The 20,913-nt window shown below is 42.7% G+C and overlaps 3 protein-coding genes across 3 annotated transcripts; all 3 read right to left on the bottom strand.

Moving 5' to 3' along the window:
- Window positions 1–270: 270 nt before the first annotated feature.
- Window positions 271–7,599, bottom strand: LOC131138458 (uncharacterized). Its single transcript, XM_058087384.2, has 2 exons — window positions 7,268–7,599; window positions 271–2,963 (listed from the first exon to the last, which is right to left on the bottom strand). The coding sequence occupies exon 2, from the start codon at window positions 2,418–2,420 to the stop codon at window positions 666–668; it is 1,755 nt and encodes a 584-aa protein (XP_057943367.2). The 5' UTR covers window positions 2,421–2,963; window positions 7,268–7,599; the 3' UTR covers window positions 271–665.
- Window positions 7,600–11,421: 3,822 nt separating this feature from the next.
- Window positions 11,422–13,534, bottom strand: LOC131134941 (uncharacterized). Its single transcript, XM_058080674.2, has 2 exons — window positions 13,441–13,534; window positions 11,422–12,709 (listed from the first exon to the last, which is right to left on the bottom strand). Exons 1-2 carry the CDS (start codon window positions 13,500–13,502, stop codon window positions 11,791–11,793), a joined length of 981 nt encoding a protein of 326 aa, XP_057936657.2. The 5' UTR covers window positions 13,503–13,534; the 3' UTR covers window positions 11,422–11,790.
- Window positions 13,535–15,461: 1,927 nt separating this feature from the next.
- Window positions 15,462–20,423, bottom strand: klf1 (Kruppel like factor 1 (erythroid)). Its single transcript, XM_058079505.2, has 3 exons — window positions 20,234–20,423; window positions 17,638–18,358; window positions 15,462–17,569 (listed from the first exon to the last, which is right to left on the bottom strand). Exons 1-3 carry the CDS (start codon window positions 20,294–20,296, stop codon window positions 17,394–17,396), a joined length of 960 nt encoding a protein of 319 aa, XP_057935488.2. The 5' UTR covers window positions 20,297–20,423; the 3' UTR covers window positions 15,462–17,393.
- Between the last annotated feature and the right edge of the window lie 490 nt (window positions 20,424–20,913).

Raw genomic sequence — 20,913 nt, 5'->3', positions numbered from 1 at the left:
CCGGGACGCTAAAGGTGTACGGATTGGAATGCGGCAAAAGAGGGCGAGGCTCACCTTTTGTGCTTGTCAGCATTGTAAGACTGCATAGTCTTGACTGATATGACAACCGGACTCACTTTAGGATGTTTTTTTTTTTTTTTTTTAGTGTTGAGATTAAATCTTCCCAAACAGGAAGCCAAAAGGGGTCGGTTATTATTTAACACAAAAGTTGTTTTGAAATTTTTGAGGCATTTTACGAGTTGTCTGAACAACAAACTGAGTGCTTTAAAATAATTTTTTTTTGTTGTTTTTGCCACTTTTTCTTTGTAAAATATATACGTCATATGTCACAACAATATACAATCTAAGTGCTTGAGAGGTGAAGAGGTTCACACAGAGGAACAATGGTATATGTATTAAAAGAAAAAAATGAATATTCTTTGGTCAAATAAATGTTCTTATAATGCCACAATTAAATGTGAGCGCTGGCCAGAATCAAAAAAAAAAAAAGTATCCCAGAAATGTAAAATATTTCTTTGTGTTCGCTCCTTCAGTAAATGATTCCAACTGGAGGAGTATGTGGGAGGTAGGAGAGAATAAAGGGAAATTGATGAAAGTGAAAGTGAAAAGGGTCGACTACTTGTTAACTGGAACTGGAGCACCCCCCAGTTTTTAGTTTTTTTTTTTTAGATACATCTCTTACTGCCCCCGCCTCTTCCGCCGATGGAGGACTTCTCCGACTCCAATGTCTCCTCTGACTGAGCTTTGACCTCCTCGGTGTACTCCGCTTCATTTTCTGTCTCTCGGCTCTCACTGCTGGCCTGGCCACTATTTGGCAGCGCCAGGTAAGGGTGCTGGGGCAGGGTGGGCGACGGAGACATTGATGCGCTGACGCCGGCTTCCATCTGTGCTTTCGTCACCATGGTGCTCAGCGCTCGGTTCTTAAGGCGCAGCTTGTGGGGCAGTGCTGTACCTTTGACCTCGGTCGGGCATTCTGCAGCTTCTGAACCTTTCTGGTGGTAGCTGCTGATGTCAGAGGAGGAAGATGAGGGGGATTCGTCGTCAGTGGAAGCCTCCTTGTCGGAGCTCCGAGGGTCCCCGTCGCTGGATGATGTATCTTTAGTGGAGGAATTCTCTTGGTAGAAGGCGTCGTCAGCTCTGGGGCCTCCTTCGTACGTAAGAACGGGGGGTTCTTCATCCAGTGTGTTGAGGTAGCCGTTGTGCTGCGTGAACACCGACATGCCCTCCTCGGTGCTGTGGATCAGATTGGGGGCAAAGGGGTTCTGGGTGTCGGCTCGCTCAAGGCTGTTCTCCTGAGCCCGGTAGCTGTAAGGTCCGTGATGGTTCTCACGCTGCTGCTGCTGCTGGCTAGTGTAGCGTTCTTGCAGCTCCTCACTGGCGTATTCATACTGCTCACAGTCTACAGTCTTTGTCCTCTGGAGCTTCTCCGCGACCTCCGTGATCGTCGCCGAGCAGTCAGAGAATTTGGAGTGCTGCGGCCTGATCTGCTGTTCGCTCGGCCTCTGGCTCTCCATGGGGTAACAACCGCTGCTAGAACGATACAAGATGACACTCCTTTGTGAGGAAGTGCTTTGGGGGGCGGAGCTGGAGGCTTCCATGTACCCCTGCTGCTGCGACTGCTGGTAGTCTGCGTTATCTTCAGCCAGCGACACGGTCTGCTGGTGAGGGGACACCAAAGCCGGGTGGTTGCCGTGGTAGACCCGACTCGCCGCACCATTGCTTTCCAGTCTAACCATCTCCATGCTTGAAGGCTCCTTCTTTATATTGTAGCCCAACGGTTCCGGACTGTCCCGGGAGGAACCGTCTGACATGTCCGACACGGAACCCCTCGGAGAGTACTTGTGGAGCGTATTGTGGCGCTCGCCGCGGATGGACTGCTCCGTTTCAGAAGAGTCCGAGTTGAGCATCACCTGGGAGGCACTGGAGTAGCCGCTACTTGAGAGGTAGGCGTTACTGTTGGGGGTGCCGTTGGTGCTGCTCAAATTGCTACTCGTGTTCCCGCCAGCAGCACCGCTGGAGATCTGCTGGCTTTTCTCCATGTAGGACGCCGTGCTGATGAGGCCGAAGCGCAACTTGAGCTGAAGTAGTTCCGTTTTTAGACGTACATTCTCCTCGTTCAGGGCCATGACACGGTTCTCCAGGACCATGTCATTTAGGCGCCGCTTCTCCCGCGAACGTTTCGCCGCTTCGTTATTCTTCCTCCGTTTTTCCCAGTACGAATCATCCTTTTTCTCATCGGAGATGAACTCCCGCTTGCGACGAGACGTCACAGTGGGCTTGGAACCTTTACTCGGGCGGCTGGCCCGCGCCCCGCCCTCGGGAACAGGGGATGGGAGGCCATTGCTGTAGGTAGTATAAGTGTCCACTTCCATGGCGTTGTTGGTGCTGGCTGATGGGTGGTGTAGACTCTGGTTTTCCATTTTTGCCCAAGTAGGGCCAGAGTGAAACTCCAGCAAGGTGACGAAAGAGAAAAACGCACAGGAATAGCAAAAAGTTTTGTTATAAAGAGCGTTTCAACTTATGTTGTGGGACCAGCAAAAACTTCAAAATGAGGTATACGTGTACTTCTAAAAGACAGCCTCATTGATATTTATGCATTTATGCCAATTCTTTTCTCGATTGCAATGCTCAAGTATCCAAATTTGCCAAGAAGATTAAAAAAAGATGGACTTCCATGAACATTTTAGACATTGAACTAGACTTCAACAAAAAGCTAAGAAAAATAAACTTTTATATTTGGAGTTCCAAAGGTTGTATAGCCACACACACAACGAGTCTCTGGGGTCCTTCAGGAGGTGAACTGGAGTTTATAGACGTCTTCTCAAATGTTCTAGACAGCTTAGAAGCTCGTCGGGCCACAAGCGCTTGCTCCTCACGGTGTCTTGCAGAGGAGATGTAGGTCAGGCTGTCTACTTCTTAGCTCCCTGAGGATCCAGCGTCAGTGCTGCTGCGTTATGGAGGTACTGTGAAGGGACACATGGAGAGGAGGAGAAAAGAGTCAGATTTGAGTAAAAGTTAGATTTTGAACATCTGGAATAATAATTATGTTAGAAGCTTCATCACTACGTTTATCAAGTCTTTATGTTGTAATATGCTAAAAGATATGTAGATGCAAAGCGTAGGCAGCGGTATAAAAACCGTGGTTCTGGTTTTTCTGGCTCCGTCTCGTCACGTAAGAAGAGGGAATCTGACCTTGGTGCTGACGGAATACAATAAAGAGAACAACAGGCAGCATTTTTAAAGTAATTACAGTACGTGTCATAACAACTGCTGTATTCCACGCCGCCGTTGCTTTGTCCTGACTGGCATTAGATCACAGGCTTCTGAACAACCATTAGCACAGGTGCTCAACAGGAAGTCCCGCTTTGCACGCAATACATCTTGTGCCAATGTTAATATTGTTGCTGAATGCAGTCCACGGTTACGTAACGCCTGTCTTACACGAATGAGACTAATAACATATCAATAATAATCAAATAACTGAATAAAGTGGATGCCTGCACGCTCATATTTCAGCACCACAAATTCACAGATATTTTGGTCAAATCTTTTTTTTTTCCCCCTCTGAAAATTGGCCATTTTCCTCACAGAGAATACATCTCATTCACCCTATGTTGGTAATTAAAAATTAAGTGATGAAAATGAAGTTAATTAAGTGAATTAAGGAAAAGTGATGTCTACATGGATGAGTATTGGTTCAATTAAGGCCCTATTCTATGACTGCAATGTCAAAATCCGCCAACATAAACTAAATTTACTGTTAACCCGGCAAAAGTTGGCAGGAAAACTGCTCTTACAGAGCGTGCCTGGGAGCTAGCCGTGTTAGCTTAGTTTATCAAGGCATGCTCGTGCTGCTATATGCAAGCGACTCTGTATGTGTGTTTTACTGCTTTAATGTAAGACGAGAGGACCCTTTATTTTTGCAGCTTGTCTGAATCGTCAACACGCATAACGCACACATTCAAGCCTTCAAAACAACAGCACCGTTTGCCAAATCTTGTCTAATTGTGTAAACAAAATCGAGGGTGTCATAAAAAATATCTTACATGAATAATGCAATTGGAATTGTGACTTAATCACAAGCATGGGCATTACACTGTGTCGGGGATGTGTGCCCTGTGACTGGCTGGCAACCTCGTCTCTTGCCCGAAGACAGCTGGGATAAGCTCCAGCACCCCCGCGACCGAAAATTTATGAATTAAAAATGGAAATTGGAGTCAAATAAAACATTTCATAAGAGGGAGGCACTGTTCTAAAGCAATAGTTTTTTTAACATTTTAATAATGAAGCAGGGTGGCACGGCGGTCTAGTGGTTAGCGCGCAGACCTCACTCAATTCCACCCTCGGCCATCTCTGTGTGGAGTTTGCATGTTCTCCCCGTGCATGCGTGGGTTTTCTCCGGGTACTCCGGTTTCCTCCCACATTCCAAAAACATGCTAGGTTAATTGGCGACTCCAAATTGTCCATAGGTATGAATGTGAGTGTGAATGGTTGTTTGTCTATATGTGCCCTGTGATTGGCTGGCGACCAGTCCAGGGTGTACCCCGCCTCTCGCCCATAGACAGCTGGGATAGGCTCCAGCATCCCCCGTGACCCTCGTGAGGAAAAAGCGGTAGAAAATGAATGAATGAATGAATAATGAAGCATTGGAAAAAGCTACAGCAGCTAAAGAATGAGCTCGGTATATTATAATAAATATTTCATATTAAATATCTCAGGTGGTGATAATTTATTTTTAATATTTATGATAAATTATTAGTTTAAAAGAAATATATGCGCCCTGAAATGACATTGATATCCCAACAGCGTCTATGCCACATAAGTATTAAAATGAGCGGTTAGTTTGAGCTTGAGATACAACGAACATGTTACATCATCTAGCAGCGGAAAAGAACAGTAACATGACGTGACCTTGAAACAGCAGCAACAACAACAACAACAAGAGCTATGTCCTGAATACCGCAGCATAGCGCTCATGTACACACACTGTTTTTATTATAACACAGTGGGGGTGGGTGGGGCCTAGACTAACCAAACTAGTATGACTACTGAAGTGGAGTAACGCTACGCAGACGAAATGGATTTGGATACCTGCCAAAGATGTGAATCCCCCTCGACCCCCCCACCCCTCAGGAATATTTTCAAATATTTTCATCAAGACCAATGAGGGAGCAGGAACGAACAAAGGCAGCTGGGTAGGAAACACGCATGTACGTCTGCGCTGTCCCACTGACCTAGAAACGACGCTGAGCAGTAAACACTCCGCCCGTCTTTGACAGTGCGCCATAAAATAGGTCAGTGGGACTGCAGGAGAGGGAGGGCCGGCCGGGGGAAGGTAGGAGAGTATTAGAGTGCATTCTATAAATAGTCCGATAGAAAGAGGTGGGGTGGGGGTTGAATGACAGGAGGAACGCAAGAGCTGGAAATGAGATTCCTCCTGCGGTAAGAGGAGAAGACACAAACCTGGATGCGTCATGAGCCTAAAAATTATGAAAGACCTTATAATTTTCACGCAGCAATCAATCCCTACGTGCTCGAGACGGAGCCTGTAAAGCTTCGCAGAAAAATTAGCATCAGAAAAATATGAAAAATTATAGCGATGGTGTTGACGTCAGAGCGCACACCCATCGCTGCAGCCAAACTCACACATAACAGCCTCTCTCTAGACGGCACGGGGAGGGGCTGTCCCCCCCTTCTTCTCCTTATGTACGTGCTCTGAATTACTTCTGTTGCACTGCAAAGCTTGTGTAACGCTCACATTAGGTCACAGCACAAGTTACTGTTCGATTCCTTTGAATTGCTGCGACGTCTTGTCTGCTTTTGTCGTCGCAGTTAGAAGTTCCCAGACACTTTCTACTAAGGGGGGGTGTGTTTCACCTTTGACCCCGACTGAGAGCAAATGTGAGTCAACAGTCAGGCACCCTTGCACCCCTCCTCCAAGCTTTTAAGCGATCCAACCCGCGCACACACACGTGGAGGGGGGCCCCCTAGCTCGGAGCGTCCATTTTGCCGTATAGCTTTGTGTCAACTGAACAAACAGGGAGACTGGAATTCAGACATCCAGATCATTTCTATAGTAACAGCAGTAAGCGGGCCTGCGGTTGCGGGTTTTGCGGCAGGTTCTAAATCACCCAAAAGGGCCATTAAAAAAAGGAGAGTGTCTTTGCAATTTCTTATGAATGTCCTTATAATGAAAGATTCAACTTTCGGTAACAAAATGTGGAATTTGTGTTGCTCACTTGTTAGAAAATAAGCAAATCCGACATAAATATGGCGGACTTGCGTTCTCGAGATCAGCCAGACTTTGTGCTCAAAGTCATCCAGAGTCGCCTTGGATGCCGTCACCCACATTCAGGTCTGACCTACATTCAGAAATCTGGCCTTGTAACGAGCAACGCAGATGCTCTGAACTCAGACCAGCTGGCAGCAGGTGGACTAAAAAGGGCTCACCAAAAAACTGTCTCGCCAGATTGAGCTTTTTTTTTCCACGCATTGCATCACATCACATCCTGAATGTTCCTAATTTCAGTAAAGTCACAACAAGGCCATGGCGGGCATCTTTAGATGCTTCTCCATAGCCTCTGGGTTAAATGTGGATTACATAAAATTTTGGCAAGCTTATTTAAAAAAAAAAAAAAAAAGTGGGTGTGAGCAGGAATCAATTACAGTCCAGAACGTTTTGTCCCAGGAGAGAGATGCTGTTTATATGCAGAACTCCCTGCTGTGTTCTGGTTATGTCATCCCCAAGCAACACTCTTGCCTTACTTAACAGCCATTTCTCATGGAGATGGGCACCAGAATCGCGGTAATTATGTCAAATAAACAGTTTCAGGCTTTAAGAGTTATCTTTGTACGACACTCCTTGTTGTTAATGTCATGATAAGCTAGTAGTATTTAAATGACCTCCATTGAGCTAGCTAAACAGAAGCTGCCATGTGCATAGCCTTAATAAGCATTATTAGCCTCCTAACAGCTGGAAAACACACCACCTCGATTTAACATTGAGGATATTTCATGTATATTGTTTAGCGGGATTTTTAACCAGAAAACTAAAAAATTGAGGTCTAAATGTACACAAGGCGTAACATTGTGTTACGAGACCAGCCTATGGCTAAGTCGCCATGTGAACAATAACCGGCCATGACCGGTGTGTCCTCGCCCCTAAACACACTCAATAAAAGTAATCAAATAGGGAAAAAAATGATACATTTTATGAATTATTACACGTATAGAAAGAAAAGAGTGCCGCTCCCGCCGTCAAACATACCTTCGATATGGTGGAGGAGGGGAACACAACGTTCAGGCTTCCCCGACACAAAAGCTGTCTCGCTGCCGTTTCCTCCTTCTCCGTAGACAAAAAGCTCCACAGGATAAAAAAAAAAAAAGTTGCTATTTATTAGCTCTCGGCGCTCGGCTCAGTCGATTTTGTGTGTCCGTGTGTGTCCACTTTCCGTCTCTTGGCTCAGGCCGCCCCGGTGTTGTGTGGTGTCGGACACTTTGCTCTACTTTGTGCTGCTGCCTTTCTAGAAATATGTGTTAGTAGGTCAATGGTTGCGTAACAGCTCCTCTGCTGCCTCGTCACGTTTGTGTCCTCTGTGTTCTCGCGAGACGATGCGAGGACCTGACATAGAAGTGGGCAACACTGCACATTTTGGTATCGATCCGGTAGTAAAAGTAAAAACAGGGCCGATGATTTGTGATTTTGCATTTTTTTTGCATTTCATAAAGCTAAAAAAATCATTTTTGAACAACTAATAAAAATACAAGTATTATTTAATAATATAATAATATAATCATATAATCATATAATCATATAATCATATAATCATATAATCATATAATCATATAATCATATAATCATATAATCATAATAAACAGTAAAATAATAAATAATAAATAATAAATAATAAATAATAAATAATAAATAATAAATAATAAATAATAAATAATAAATAATAAATAATAAATAATAAATAATAAATAATAAATAATAAATAATAAATAATAAATAATAAATAATGCGATTATTTCCATATTCCCTTTTATCACATACAGTTACTTGAGCGAAACAATAATGTAAAAAAATTAACTAAAAAACTCAAATGTAAACTATTGTCTCTCATTCAAATCCTATGACTTTGTGTGGAGTTTGCATGTTCTCCCTGTGTGTGGATATTCCGGTTTCCTCCCACATTCCCAAAACATGTTGAGTTAATTGGAGACTGTAAATCGTCCATATGTATGAATGTGAACGTCAATGTTTTTTTTTTTGCCTGTATGTGCTCTGGGATAGGCTCCAGCATACCCTCTCGATCCTAATGAGGAAAAATATCACAAATGCAATTTTGTGGGAAAGTAACTATAGCAACAATAACTAATTATTTTTTTCAAGGAGATTGCCCCAAGTGGTTATTTTATCAGTAATATTGATGATTATGGCTTAGAGTTGATAAAGGTAAATCTCCTATCTCATAAAATATGAAAAATTGTGAGAAAGTGGGACAAGCCGGGAAAGCGTGTTACATATATTCGTACTCCATTCTCCTATTATTCAACACCACTATTCTCACCACCATTGGTTACATCAGCGCCGCTTCATCCCACATTCTCTCACAAATCCCCCCCCCCCCACTTTGTCTCCTCTCTCTCTCTCGCGTCTACACACATCCACTCATTAGACCATGTCAGAAACAGTGGCCTTGAACTTGTCTCCTCCCCCCATTATTAGTATGTTGTTAAAACCACCAACCCCCAACACTCAGTCGACATTCCCATGGTTACCGTGATATGGTGCCTGCCTAGCAACCGAGCCTTTTGTAATGGCTTATAGTGGGGGGGTCGTTCCACTACACCCCATGAAGATGGATCACATAGAGACATGAGTATGAATGAACCAATGTGTCGAAGATACAAGAAGAAAACATAATATACTGCTTTTGCGGCGTCTTATATAATCCTAAACATGTTTAGAATGCGTGACAAATACCTCACTCCTGTGCCGTCACAATATGGACAAAAGTATCGGGACACTGGCCATTACGGCGACACACCGTGTCGGTTCACACCAATTGATTGATGATCAGGTTCTCCTCCAAGTATGCCTTTATGGACATTGAGAAGATAATACATTGGCTCTTGCATCAAGCTCTCAGACTGGAGCTGTCCTATCTCGTCTGACCAGTGTGTGTCCTACCTAGTCTTTTAGCATATCGGTCCGATTGTGATTAATTCAATACCATGAGAATACATTCGTACCCTTCTCACTCTGGAATTGACCTCCTGCAGGGAGGTTGAGAAGTGTGACTTCCACGCAATGCTGACGAGACGTGTCAACCAAGGTGTTTGGTACCTAAATCTGGATCTGGGTCAGATAAATGAGCATAAATCGACGTAGATTAGAACAAAATGATGTGGTCTTATGACTGATTGATGAATCGATGAAGTCTCTGAGCATTGGTCCTCTCTCCAGGTGTTAATATCTTCTCAAGCTGCATCCTTCCCATTGGCAGCCGGCACAAAAAAACTGCTTGAAAGCTAAAAATAGCTTTTGTGCAAATGACGTGATTGATGACTCATGCAGTTTTGTTTTTTTTTTTTTGCTCCTCTCCCTGAGTCTATTCCCCATTGCTTCTTTCTCTTTTGGTTTCAGCTGCAAGGATAGTTGAAAAACACAACTTTGTTCCTGACAGTTCAACATGTTTGGTGATATAGGCTTTTGATATAGGCTTTTCAATATATTGCAATATACAGAGAATACTACATCACAGTTTCTACTACAGTATTAGCTAATGTGTACACTTATTTTACACTCCAAATTATCTCAAATCAAAGGAGCAAACATTTTTCCTAGGTTAAACCAATATGGTTATGTGAAGTAATATGTAAAAAAAAATAACTTGCCAAGCACCATTCTACTTTGGTAAGTGTTCTAATGGCTTCTCTTTTACTTATTTTAAATGATTTATAAGATTTTAGAATACACAGTCGTCCCTTGTTAATCGCAGTTAATCAGTTCCAGACCCAACTGCAAGAAGTGAATTTCCTAAGTAGGATTCAATATTAATAAATGTAATGTTTCTGTAGTTACAGCATACAAAACTTGTTTACCACCTTCTAAATACTGTTTTTAACATTCTTAAAATCCTCCAAACATGAAATAACATCCATTTAGTCACCTTTACATTTGTATTACCCAATAAAGTAGATATAATCAGAGAAAATACGACATATTGACACTCACACGTTAGTAGTTCCTTGTTGTTTTTATTCTGGACAGCGTACTTCCTGCGGTGGCTATTGTCTCATCAATGTGTTATAATGGTGGCTTTACATGCCTGTACACTTGTATTGCCCAATATAGTAGACATAATAATAGTAAATAAGACATTTAAAATGTAAATAAAACTCCTGCGTCTGTGTGTCACACTAAATGTGTTCCCTAGGTAATGTAAGTGGCAGGTGGGCAAACGTGTGTACGACAGGAAGTGACGTCAGATGTTTAGAATTGGGTTATGGTCCCAACATTTTATTGTTGTTATTATTTATTGTTACTAATATGTTATTATTATATGATTATTATGTTATTGTGACTGTTGTGGGATAATTTAAACCTGCAATAAATGCCTGGTTCCTCTCACCGAACAATTACTGGCACCTAGTGGCCAATGTAGACTACTACATTCACCATTAAAACGATTCTTCTGCTTTGTATTTCTAATTTAGCTTCTTTAGCTTAATTTAGGCCACAAAAAGTACAATTGGTTAATAAAGTAGAGTACAATTTAAATGTTGCCAGTCGTAGATAAAATGCAAATAGTTGACAGCTAGTGATGAAAGTTGGAGACCTGGCCTGCGATTGGTTGTCGACCAGGCCATTGTGTACATTGCCTCTCGCACAAAGTCAGCTGGGATAGGCTCCAGCACCCCCCGCGACCCTTGTGAGGAAAAGCGGTAGAAAATGAATGAATGAATGAAATGTTATTGTGACTGTTGTGGGATAATTTAAACCTGCAATAAATGCCTGGTTCCTCTCACCGAACAATTACTGGCACCTAGTGGCCAATGTAGACTACTACATTCACAATTAAAATGATTCTTCTGCTTTGTATTTCTAATTTAGTTTCTTTAGTTTGTCCAGTTAGCCATTTTTAAGTTAGAAAATGCCTAATTTAGGCCACAAAAAGTACAATTAAAATGTTGCCAGTCGCAGATAAAACACAAATAGTTGACAACTAGTGATGAAAGTTGGAGACCTGGCCTGCGATTGGTTGTCGACCAGACCATTGTGTACATCGCCTCTCGCCCGAAATCAGCTGGGATAAGCCCCAGCATGCCCTCGCGACCCTAGTGAGGATAAGCGGCATAGAAAATGGATGGATGGAAGTCAGAGACATTGAAGTGAAAAAAAAACTGGAAGAAAAAAATGATTGAACAATTTATTTTCCATGTATTTGTATTACTCCAAAACATACATCAAATTAAATTCAGGTTTGTGTCAAATAGTACAAAAATTGTTTCATTCACACAAATAAAGGCCTGATATTTTTTTTTTAATAATTATCTATTTGCCTCATCATAAATAATTAAAAAATGTACAGTTAATCCCTGTGATCGGTATGGGCAGATCTCGTTCATGGATGAGAATCAGCAGAATCATATCATAAACTCACTGATTGGAGCATCCCTACTTAGCATGTATTATATTGGATTGCTACTAGCATCTGTACTGCCATAATGAGCTGAAAGCATCAGCATGAAGATGAGTGTCCAGCATGAAGATAGTGTCAGCGTTCAAACGTTCTTAGTGAGCAGCTGGTTGGAGAAAAGCTGCTTCAGTCGAGCGACTTCCTGAGACAAGCAACTGATCTGAGACCTGAGACTGACGTTCTGTGCTGGATCACCTACTACACACGCCTCCTCACCGGACCAGACCTCCTGACCAAAATTTTGAGCACCCCATGCTGAATGTTGGTGCTTCCTCTCAACGACGTTTGGCCCACTACTTATTATTGGAGATGTTTCCCCACCAGGAGCTTTGAAGCGGAGCTTGAGTGGAAGGTTCCTTAATGAGTTGGGTGAGTCTTGGATGTTTGCATGTTTATCTCCTGCAGATGGCGCTGGACTTGTCTTTTCACATGTGGTGTCTTGTTGATGGGTGCCACTCAGGTATGGTGGCTCATCAGAGTCAGGTTGAGTCGACTGAGTGAGCGGCAGGATGGAAACGTCAGAAAAGTCTTTAACCAGGCCAAAGCGGAACTTGATGGCGAGCATCTCCGCTCTCAGACGAGCGTTCTCCTCCAGCAGGTTCAGGACACGCGTCTCCAGGACCATGTCATTGGCACGCCGCTTCTCTCGGGAACGCTTGGCTGCTTCGTTGTTTTTTCGCCGCTTGTCCCAGTAGCCTTCATCTTTCTCCTTGTTTTCGATCAAGTGACGCTTACGGCGTTCAGTGTTGACAACGTGTTTATTTAGCGCTTTGGGCTTCAGGGCAGGGCCGCAACCCAGCAGGCCTCTGGTCAAGATGGCGTCACTATGATCATCGATCGAGACCTGGTGAGGTCTAGTGTGCGGTCCCTCCTCTCTGAGGCGAGATGGGGCAAACCTGTCACCCTTGGTGCCCCCCACAGTGTCTCCTTTCATGCTCACAAAGGGACAGCTCAGACACCAATTCAGTGAGGACTGCAGGCTGAGGCTGGTGCGATGTCGCCCTCTAGTGGCGACAAGAAAAAGTCACCACAAGGTTGTGAAAAAGTCATGTAAACTGATGTTTGTCAAAGTAAACGTAATATTTGTGTACGTTTTATATGTGACTCAATAATAATCAATAATGACTCAATACAGTGACTCAATAATAATAATAATAATGACTAAATAAGAATCAACACCAAGATGCCTTTATTACAGTTTATTACAATCTTGACTGATATTTACCAACAATATGGCATTCAATGTTAGCAATGTCTAATTTTAGAGGAACAACATTAAAATAATAAATTAATAATAAATAATAAATTATTCATCTCCACCACAGAAGTATTTTTGCTAATTATTACAATGTAAAGCAACATACTTATTAATTGTTATTCATACATTTGTTTACATTCGGCATTTAGTCATAAATGTATAAATGTTTTTTATTTATTTGCACTTATTGAAGTCAATTTTATTTTATTTATCACTTTTTTTTATCACTGCACAAGTTATACCCTACTTCCATTAGATTTTTTTGGTATTTTAAATCTTTCACTTTTATTGTTCTCTATTGTTTTCTCTTCATTTAGAAAACTGACATCCAAAGACAGGAAGTGAAGAAATAAAACCGTATGCTCACTATGTCTCTATCACATATAATGTAAACTGTTAAATTAGAGCAATTGAAAAAACGGTTATTTCCAATCCCAACGCATAAAAAATATCATAAATTCATAAGCGTTTACTCACCGGTGACCCGATTGTTGGAGCTTGGGAAGGACTCTCCAGTCATGTGGAGACGTCTGCTGCATCGGAGTCTCCACATCAAACCTTCTCCTCCTCCTTCTCCTCCTCCTGTTCTGCCCCTCAGCCCCACTCCTCCCTCTTCCTCTCCCCCTCCTATAAGAACAGTAAACATCCCATAGACCAAGTGAACATAAATGCACCTCAACATGTTATAATGTTTGCATACTGTATGTATGCATATATGGAAATTCATATTCCCCCTTTCAGAATACATTGGATAAGATTGTGTAATGGCATGCTGTTGTCACAGTGATGGAATAGCACTTGTGATAATGTAAAGACTATTCAGACAGGGCTTCTATTAAAGAATTCAATGGAAAGGAACTGAAAGCCAATTAATGGTCAGAACAGGCCAGCAGTTATGTAACAGATAAAAACACAAAGTGAGGGAAAGAGCAAGCGAGGACAAGGTAGTGTGGAAAGAGCATCTAAGGTTACACACACACACACACACACACACACACGCACAAGCTTCATTGTTGTTCCACAAACAAGCAGCCGGTTGTCCAGCTCTAGTCCTCTGGTCGTGTCCAAACTGCGGCGCAGGGGTCATTTGTGGGCTGCAGCTTTTTTTTTTTTGGCTCATGACATACTTTCTGGGTCCACATTAAAACATTACAAATAAAAAACAGAAATAGTGGGGTGACGCGGTGGACAAGTGGTTAGTGTGCAGACCTCACAGCTAGGAGGACCAGAGTTCGATTCCACCCTCGGCCATGTTCTCCCCGTGCATGCGTGGGTTTTCTCCGGGTACTCCGGTTTCCTCCCACATTCCAAAAACATGCTAGGTTAATTAGCGACTCCAAATTATCCATAGGTATGAATGTGAGTGTGAATGGTTGTTTGTCTATATGTGCCCTGTGATTGGCTGGCGACCAATCCAGGGTATACCCCACCTCTTGCCCGAAGACAGCTGGGATAGGCTCCAGCATCCCCGCAACCCTCATGAGGATAAGCAGTAGAAAATGAATGAACGAATAAATAATTGAAGTTGTAAATCAGTGTTTCTGGTAGTGATTAGGCCAGCAGAGAAGGATTTGCTGGCCTAAGTGCACACCAGTGATTAAAAAATATGATTATTAATTATAACCGAAGAGGTAATGTATATGTAAGAGAACCCAAAAATATAACTAAAATGTTACTATAAAATTAAAATGGCCTTTCAGGCTGCAACACACACACAGATCCCGTGTCATATCGGCCTGTGAATGTGTGTCTGTGTGTGTGTGTGTGTGTGTGTGTCTGTGTGCATGTCCAAGTTCAAATCAGGACACCACCCCCCCAACCCCCACCATGTAGCTCCCCATGCACTTGGGATCACAGTTCCTGTCGTCTCACTGCTGCAGCTGCTTTTAGCGCTTTAATCCTGCCTTTGACATGTGGCCAACTTTCCCATTACATGAAATTGTGTAACAGCACTAAAAATATTTAGTCTTCTGCCCATGAAAGCGACTTTTAGTCCGTAACACAAACTGGAAATATCAAAAAGAATGTCATAATTTAGGATATAAATGAATGTTTCATGGCAGCACGGTGGTCGAGTGGTTAGCACGCAGACCTCACAGCTAGGAGACCCCAATTCGATTCCACCCTCGGCCATCTCTGTGTGGAGTTTGCATGTTCTCCCCGTGCATGCGTGGGTTTTTTTTCCGGGTACTTCGGTTTCCTCCCACATTCCAAAAAACATGCTAGGTTAATTAGCGACTCCAAATTGTCCATAGGTATGAATGTGAGTGTGAATGGTTGTTTGTCTATATGTGCCCTGTGATTGGCTGGCCACCAGTTCAGGGTGTACCCCGCCTCACGCCCGAAGACTGTTGGGATAGGTTCTTGAGGAAAATGAATGAATGAATGAATGAATGTTTCATCTGTACAGCAACACAAAATGATTGTTGACATTTCCTTACAAACAGTGACAAATACATAATGATGAATGACTAGTAAATGACTAATGGAATGGATAAATGATCATTTTCCTTTATTGAAAAGTCATATGGAAGATGTCAAGGATGGGAGAATAAAGAGGAGAGTTAATGACTTGGAAGGGGAATCCCATTCATAAGGACTTTTCAACATCAAGTAGTGACATTTTTTATTGGTTTAGGTCATTAATAAAGAAAGGTTAAAGAAATTAACCCCCAACACCCGTAATAGCCAAGATAGTAAACCTAAACATAAATAACACTCATGCTCGTGTCTGTCAGGAGGTGACGTCATGGGTTCAGAGTTGAGTTTCGGTTTGGTGTGGGTTACAGTCGCAGCAGTAGCCCGTGTTTTTTACGAGGGATTTTTAATAGCTATTATTGTGTTATAATTCCAACCTGACGTGTCCTGTTCTTGCGGCGATAAAGTGTTGTGGTTTTTCCCACTAGGCTATGCCAATCGATGACAGCGTTATTTGCCCAGTTTCTTGTCTTCCTACTCTATCAATGCAGTTTTGTTCGGAGCTTGTTTTTATCCCACGGGCAAACTATGAGTGGATATCATATTCATATACTAACTTTTTCAAGTGTAAACAACTTTACTCGCCAGAAAAAGTGAAACACAGCTAGCCTGTTTGCTCTTTTTGTGGGTCACACCCGGTCAAAACGCCTCCTCTGTCCTCATGTCACCTTTAATTCCAATCCCTGTTGAGCAAATCAGTACACGGAACCTTTTAGGGAGGAGTCATGAGGAATCTTCTCATGCATCAAGCTTTAAAAAGGACGTAAATGTAGAGATCTTAATTTCATTTCATGTACATATTTAGCTGCGTGGTGCCGGTGTGCGTACTTTGGGTCACATGTTCACCTCGCCACTTGTTTGCAAGTCAGTGTGCACAGTTCACATTTTTAACTGGATGCAATCCGTTACCAGTCAGTGGATGTTGAAATTGGCTCGTCATATAGTTCTATGAAAAGTTGGAAATTAATGGGAATATATGGGAATTTATTGGAATAAAGGTAACAGACAACAACATAGACATATATATATATATTATATATATTAGGGCTGTCAAATGATGAAAACTTTTAATCAGATTAATCATAGTTTTCAAATTAATTAATCATGATTAATCACCATGTCGCACTATGTCTGAAATATGCCATTTTTACCATATTATATATATATATATGTGTGTGTGTGTGTGGGCGGTTAGTGCGCAGACCTCACAGCTAGGAGACCAGGGTTCAATTCCACCCTCGGCCATCTCTGTGTGGAGTTTGCATGTTCTCCCCGTGCATGCGTGGGTTTTCTCCGGGTACTCCGGTTTCCTCCCACATTCCAAAAACATGCTAGGTTAATTAGCGACTCCAAATTGTCCATAGGTATGAATGTGAGTGTGAATGGTTGTTTGTCTATATGTGCCCTGTGATTGGCTGGCCACCAGTCCAGGGTGTACCCCGCCCAAGGACAGTTGGGATGGGCTCCGGCGCCCCCCGCGACCCTCGTGAGGAAAAGCGATAGAAAATGAATGAATGAATGAATGAATGTGTGTGTGTGTACTTTATGTTATCAAAATTACATTATTTTCTTGTAATATTACAAGTTTATTCTTGTTGATTCTTGTTTACCTTAATATTTAGATTTATTCTTGTTTATTCTTGATTTTTTTGTATTTCTGCTGTTTTGATTTTGTTCAATTATAAATTTGTGCCACAAAAAAAAAAAAAAAAAACTGTCCATGCACCTGGAACGTCCCTGATTTCGACAACAAAATGGCTGCTATTGTGGTCGTATAGTTAGAGACGTTTATAATAATATTTCATCAGTGATGCGACTCATCTGTATCAAAATCAAAATATGCCGCTACATTAAAAATAACCAGCAATTTATTGTCTTTTTAAAGTCATGGAGCGCTGTGTCATTGGATGGCTTGCTGTTCCTAATGAAGTGGCTGGACACCATGCCGAGCTTTAAGTGTGTCTCTTCATATGCAGCGCCAAGTGATCGGAGCGGGAGAAGGCCCTCGGGCAAAGCACGCATTTGTAGGGTTTTTCACCCGTGTGCTTGCGGTAGTGACGGGTCAGCTCATCAGAACGGGCAAACTTCCAGCTGCAGCCCTCCCACGAACAGCGGTAAGGCTTCTCCCCTGAAAAAAAAACCAGCACCAATTCCCTGAGTAAATAATAATCGGAATCAGTGCGGCGTTGAGGTTACCTGTGTGTGTGCGGAGGTGAGCCTTGAGATGGGAGCTCTTGGTGTAGGTCTTGCTGCATCCTGGGTATTCACAGCTGTGAATGGCCGCCTTTTTTTTCCCGGTCGACCGCCGCCCGCGCTTCACCTCCACTCCACTAGGGGGCAACTGCGGTGCAACTCTTTGTTGATGAAGTACCAAACGTGTTGTCGGCTGAGTGTTGGTGTGGTCACAAAAAAGGCTGGCGTTATAGTTGAAGTGAAACGGATAGCTGTAGCGGCGGGGGTCGGAGGTCACGGATTGGTTCGGGTCAAAAGACACCAAAGAAGGATGCTGCGAGGGGTAATATGGGTTCAGGTCCCATGATGGTACCTCACTGAGGGCCCCTCTGTTGTGTCTCTCCTGCGAGAACCCAAACTGGGGTCGTCCAGCTGGGTCATTGTTGAAACATTGGAGGTACGCTTCCTGCTGGGATGTTGACTTCATGAACCCGGTCATCATGTGCTCCTGGTCCACTTGGTCCCTAAGCATGCCCCCTTCCTGGTACGCTCTTTCTAGGTCCACCTGCTGTTGTAATCTGTCATCATTGTGGTCCACGGAGAGGCTGAGTTCAGGTGATGGGCTGCTCCACTCGGACAGAAGCAGCTCAATATCCCAGCTCGCCTGGCTGTCGTCATCCAGGATCTCCTCGGTCATCTGCTGGGGGGGCTGCAGCTGCTCAGGGCAGCCCTCAGAATTCCACACCTAGCATGATTGGGTGCATGGGAAGGAAAACTTGAACCACACAGGACACCGTTGCACACCACTGTTATACTATGTCATTGAAACATTTATAAAATTTTTTTTTTTTTTTGGGGTGAAAATCATTGCTGAAGGGTTGTAGTCAGGAGCAGCAATTTGCTTGCAACCATGAATGTAACATGTTGTATAACAAACGCCTCAGAAATGGAACTCATATGCCTCAATAAGAGGCAACTGTGAATGAGGGCAAGGTGCCGCTGTGCCCCACCGGATCCAGCACTCAGCTCTATTTTTCCATATTTTATATTTAATACAGAGCAGCGATTCAAACCAGAATATATATAAATAAATATAATAATTAATACACTAATTTCTACAGCAAGGGTCGCAGGGGTGCTGGAGCCTATCCCAGCTGTCTTCAGGCGAGAGGCGGGGTACACCCTGGACTGGTGGCCAGCCAATCACAGGGCACATATAGACAAACAACCATTCACACTCACATTCATACCTATGGACAATTTGGAGTCGCCAATTAACCTAGCATGTGGGAGGAAACCGGAGTACCCGGAGAAAACCTACACAGAGATGGCCGAGGGTGGAATTGAACCCTGGTCCTCCTAGCTGTGAGGTCTGCGCGCTAACCACTCGACCGCCGTGCTGCCGACAAACAACATAAGTACAATAATGTGTTATATCATATGAGTAAAGCTTCAGGGTGGAGGAGTGGTTAGCAAGTAGGCCCCACAGTCGGGAGATCGGGAAGACCTGGGTTCGATTCTCCGTGTGGAGTTTGCATGTTCTCCCCGTGCATGCGTGGGTTTTCTCCGGGTACTCCGGTTTCCTCCCACATTCCAAAAAACATGCTAGGTTAATTAGCGACTCCAAATTGTCCATAGGTATGAATGTGAGTGTGAATGGTTGTTTGTCTATATGTGCCCCTGTGATTGGCTGTCCAGTTCAGTCCAGGGTGTACCCTGTTTCTCGCCCGAAGACAGCTAGGATAGGCTCCAGCACGCTCATGACCCTTGTGAGGATAAGCGGTACAAAATAAATGAATGAATGTTATTTGTGTTCTTGTCTTTAAACCTGCAATAAAATCCTATTGTTTTGGTGATCAAGTCTGATCACAAATTACTGACACCTAGTGTGCAATGTGGAATACTACATTCACTAATTCAATGCATCTCCTTGTATTTGTGTTCCAGTTCACTAACAGAGAAACATAGTTCAGTTCCAAATGTTAAAATGGTAAATAGTTCATAGTGTTATATTTATAAATAAATTGGTATTCTCATGTAAAAACAACATTTTTTGTGTTATGTATGTTGTAGCATATATTTCTTTATATATTATGGCTAAATATACATGGCTACATTTGTGTCAAAATGAAAGTTATGCTTGAAATTTTCACAAAAAAATTCCCTTTTTTGTTGAGAAGTGATTTTTGCTGAAACTTACCGATGTTCTACTGCTGTTTACTAAAGAACAGAAGAAAGTAGAAAAAAAAAAAGTTCTGACGAGAGTCTAATCTTTCTGGGATTGAATGAGTAAAAACGCTTGGTTTAAAAACACTTAAAAAATATTTGCTTGAATATGCATATTTTTAACTAATAGTCATATTCAACCACGAAACAGCATCATTTATTAATTGATATAGGTTTGAAAAACCATAGTGTAAACATGCAAATTCAAACCGCAATTTATATGCATTTATAATTATGATTATAAATGAATTATAATTCTGCCTAGCAACAGGCTGTCACCTGGCTTTATGTGAGCCCCCAGTCCCCCAGCTGGAACAATCGCATATACGTATATATATATAAAAAAAAACGCATTATGAGTGAATCTACTGAGTGAAATCCAAGCGATACTTACTTTCATATCAGTGAGGTTTGAGAAGGAGCTGAAGGAAGGGAGCACAGCTTGGATGGCGGCCATTGAGCAGCCAGTTTACTTTTCCTTTTCCTTTTCTTTAACTTTTCTTTTTATCCAGTCGGGCCCTTGGCGAGCAGACCGCCACTCACAAGTTCACGACAAGACACCCTTCATACACTAACTAAAGATGCCCCTCCGCCCCCCCCCCATCCCCCATTCCTCACTGCTATCTCTCCCTCCTTGAGCTTGTCTATCTCTGTCAGCTGGGTCTTCGATTCCAAATCTCTCGTTTTCACATCGCTGTTAACCGTTAGGAGGTGGAGCATCGGCGTGGCCAAGAAAACTCGAATGTAATTCTGCAGCCTTTACGCCACAAAAATGATCCAGCACTCTATTTTTCCATATTTTATATTTAATACAGAGCAGCGATTCAACCCAGAAAATATATAAATAAGTATAATAATTCATTCATTCATTTTCTACAGCTTATCCTCACAAGAGTCGCGGGGGGTGCTGGAGCCTATCCCAGCTGTCTTCAGGCGAGAGGCGGGGTACACCCTGAACTGGTCGCCAGCCAATCACAGAGCACATATAGACAAATAACATAAGTATAATAATGTGTAATATCATATGAGTAAAGCTGCAACAAAACAAAAGGTAAACAAGGAAACACTTTTTGA

The sequence above is a fragment of the Doryrhamphus excisus genome, linkage group LG9 (assembly GCF_037039965.1).
Source record: "Doryrhamphus excisus strain RoL-2023G ecotype Guam linkage group LG9, RoL_Dexc_Guam_v1.1, whole genome shotgun sequence".
Lineage (NCBI taxonomy): Eukaryota > Metazoa > Chordata > Actinopteri > Syngnathiformes > Syngnathidae > Doryrhamphus > Doryrhamphus excisus.
This window is presented reverse-complemented; position numbering and strand designations above follow the sequence as displayed.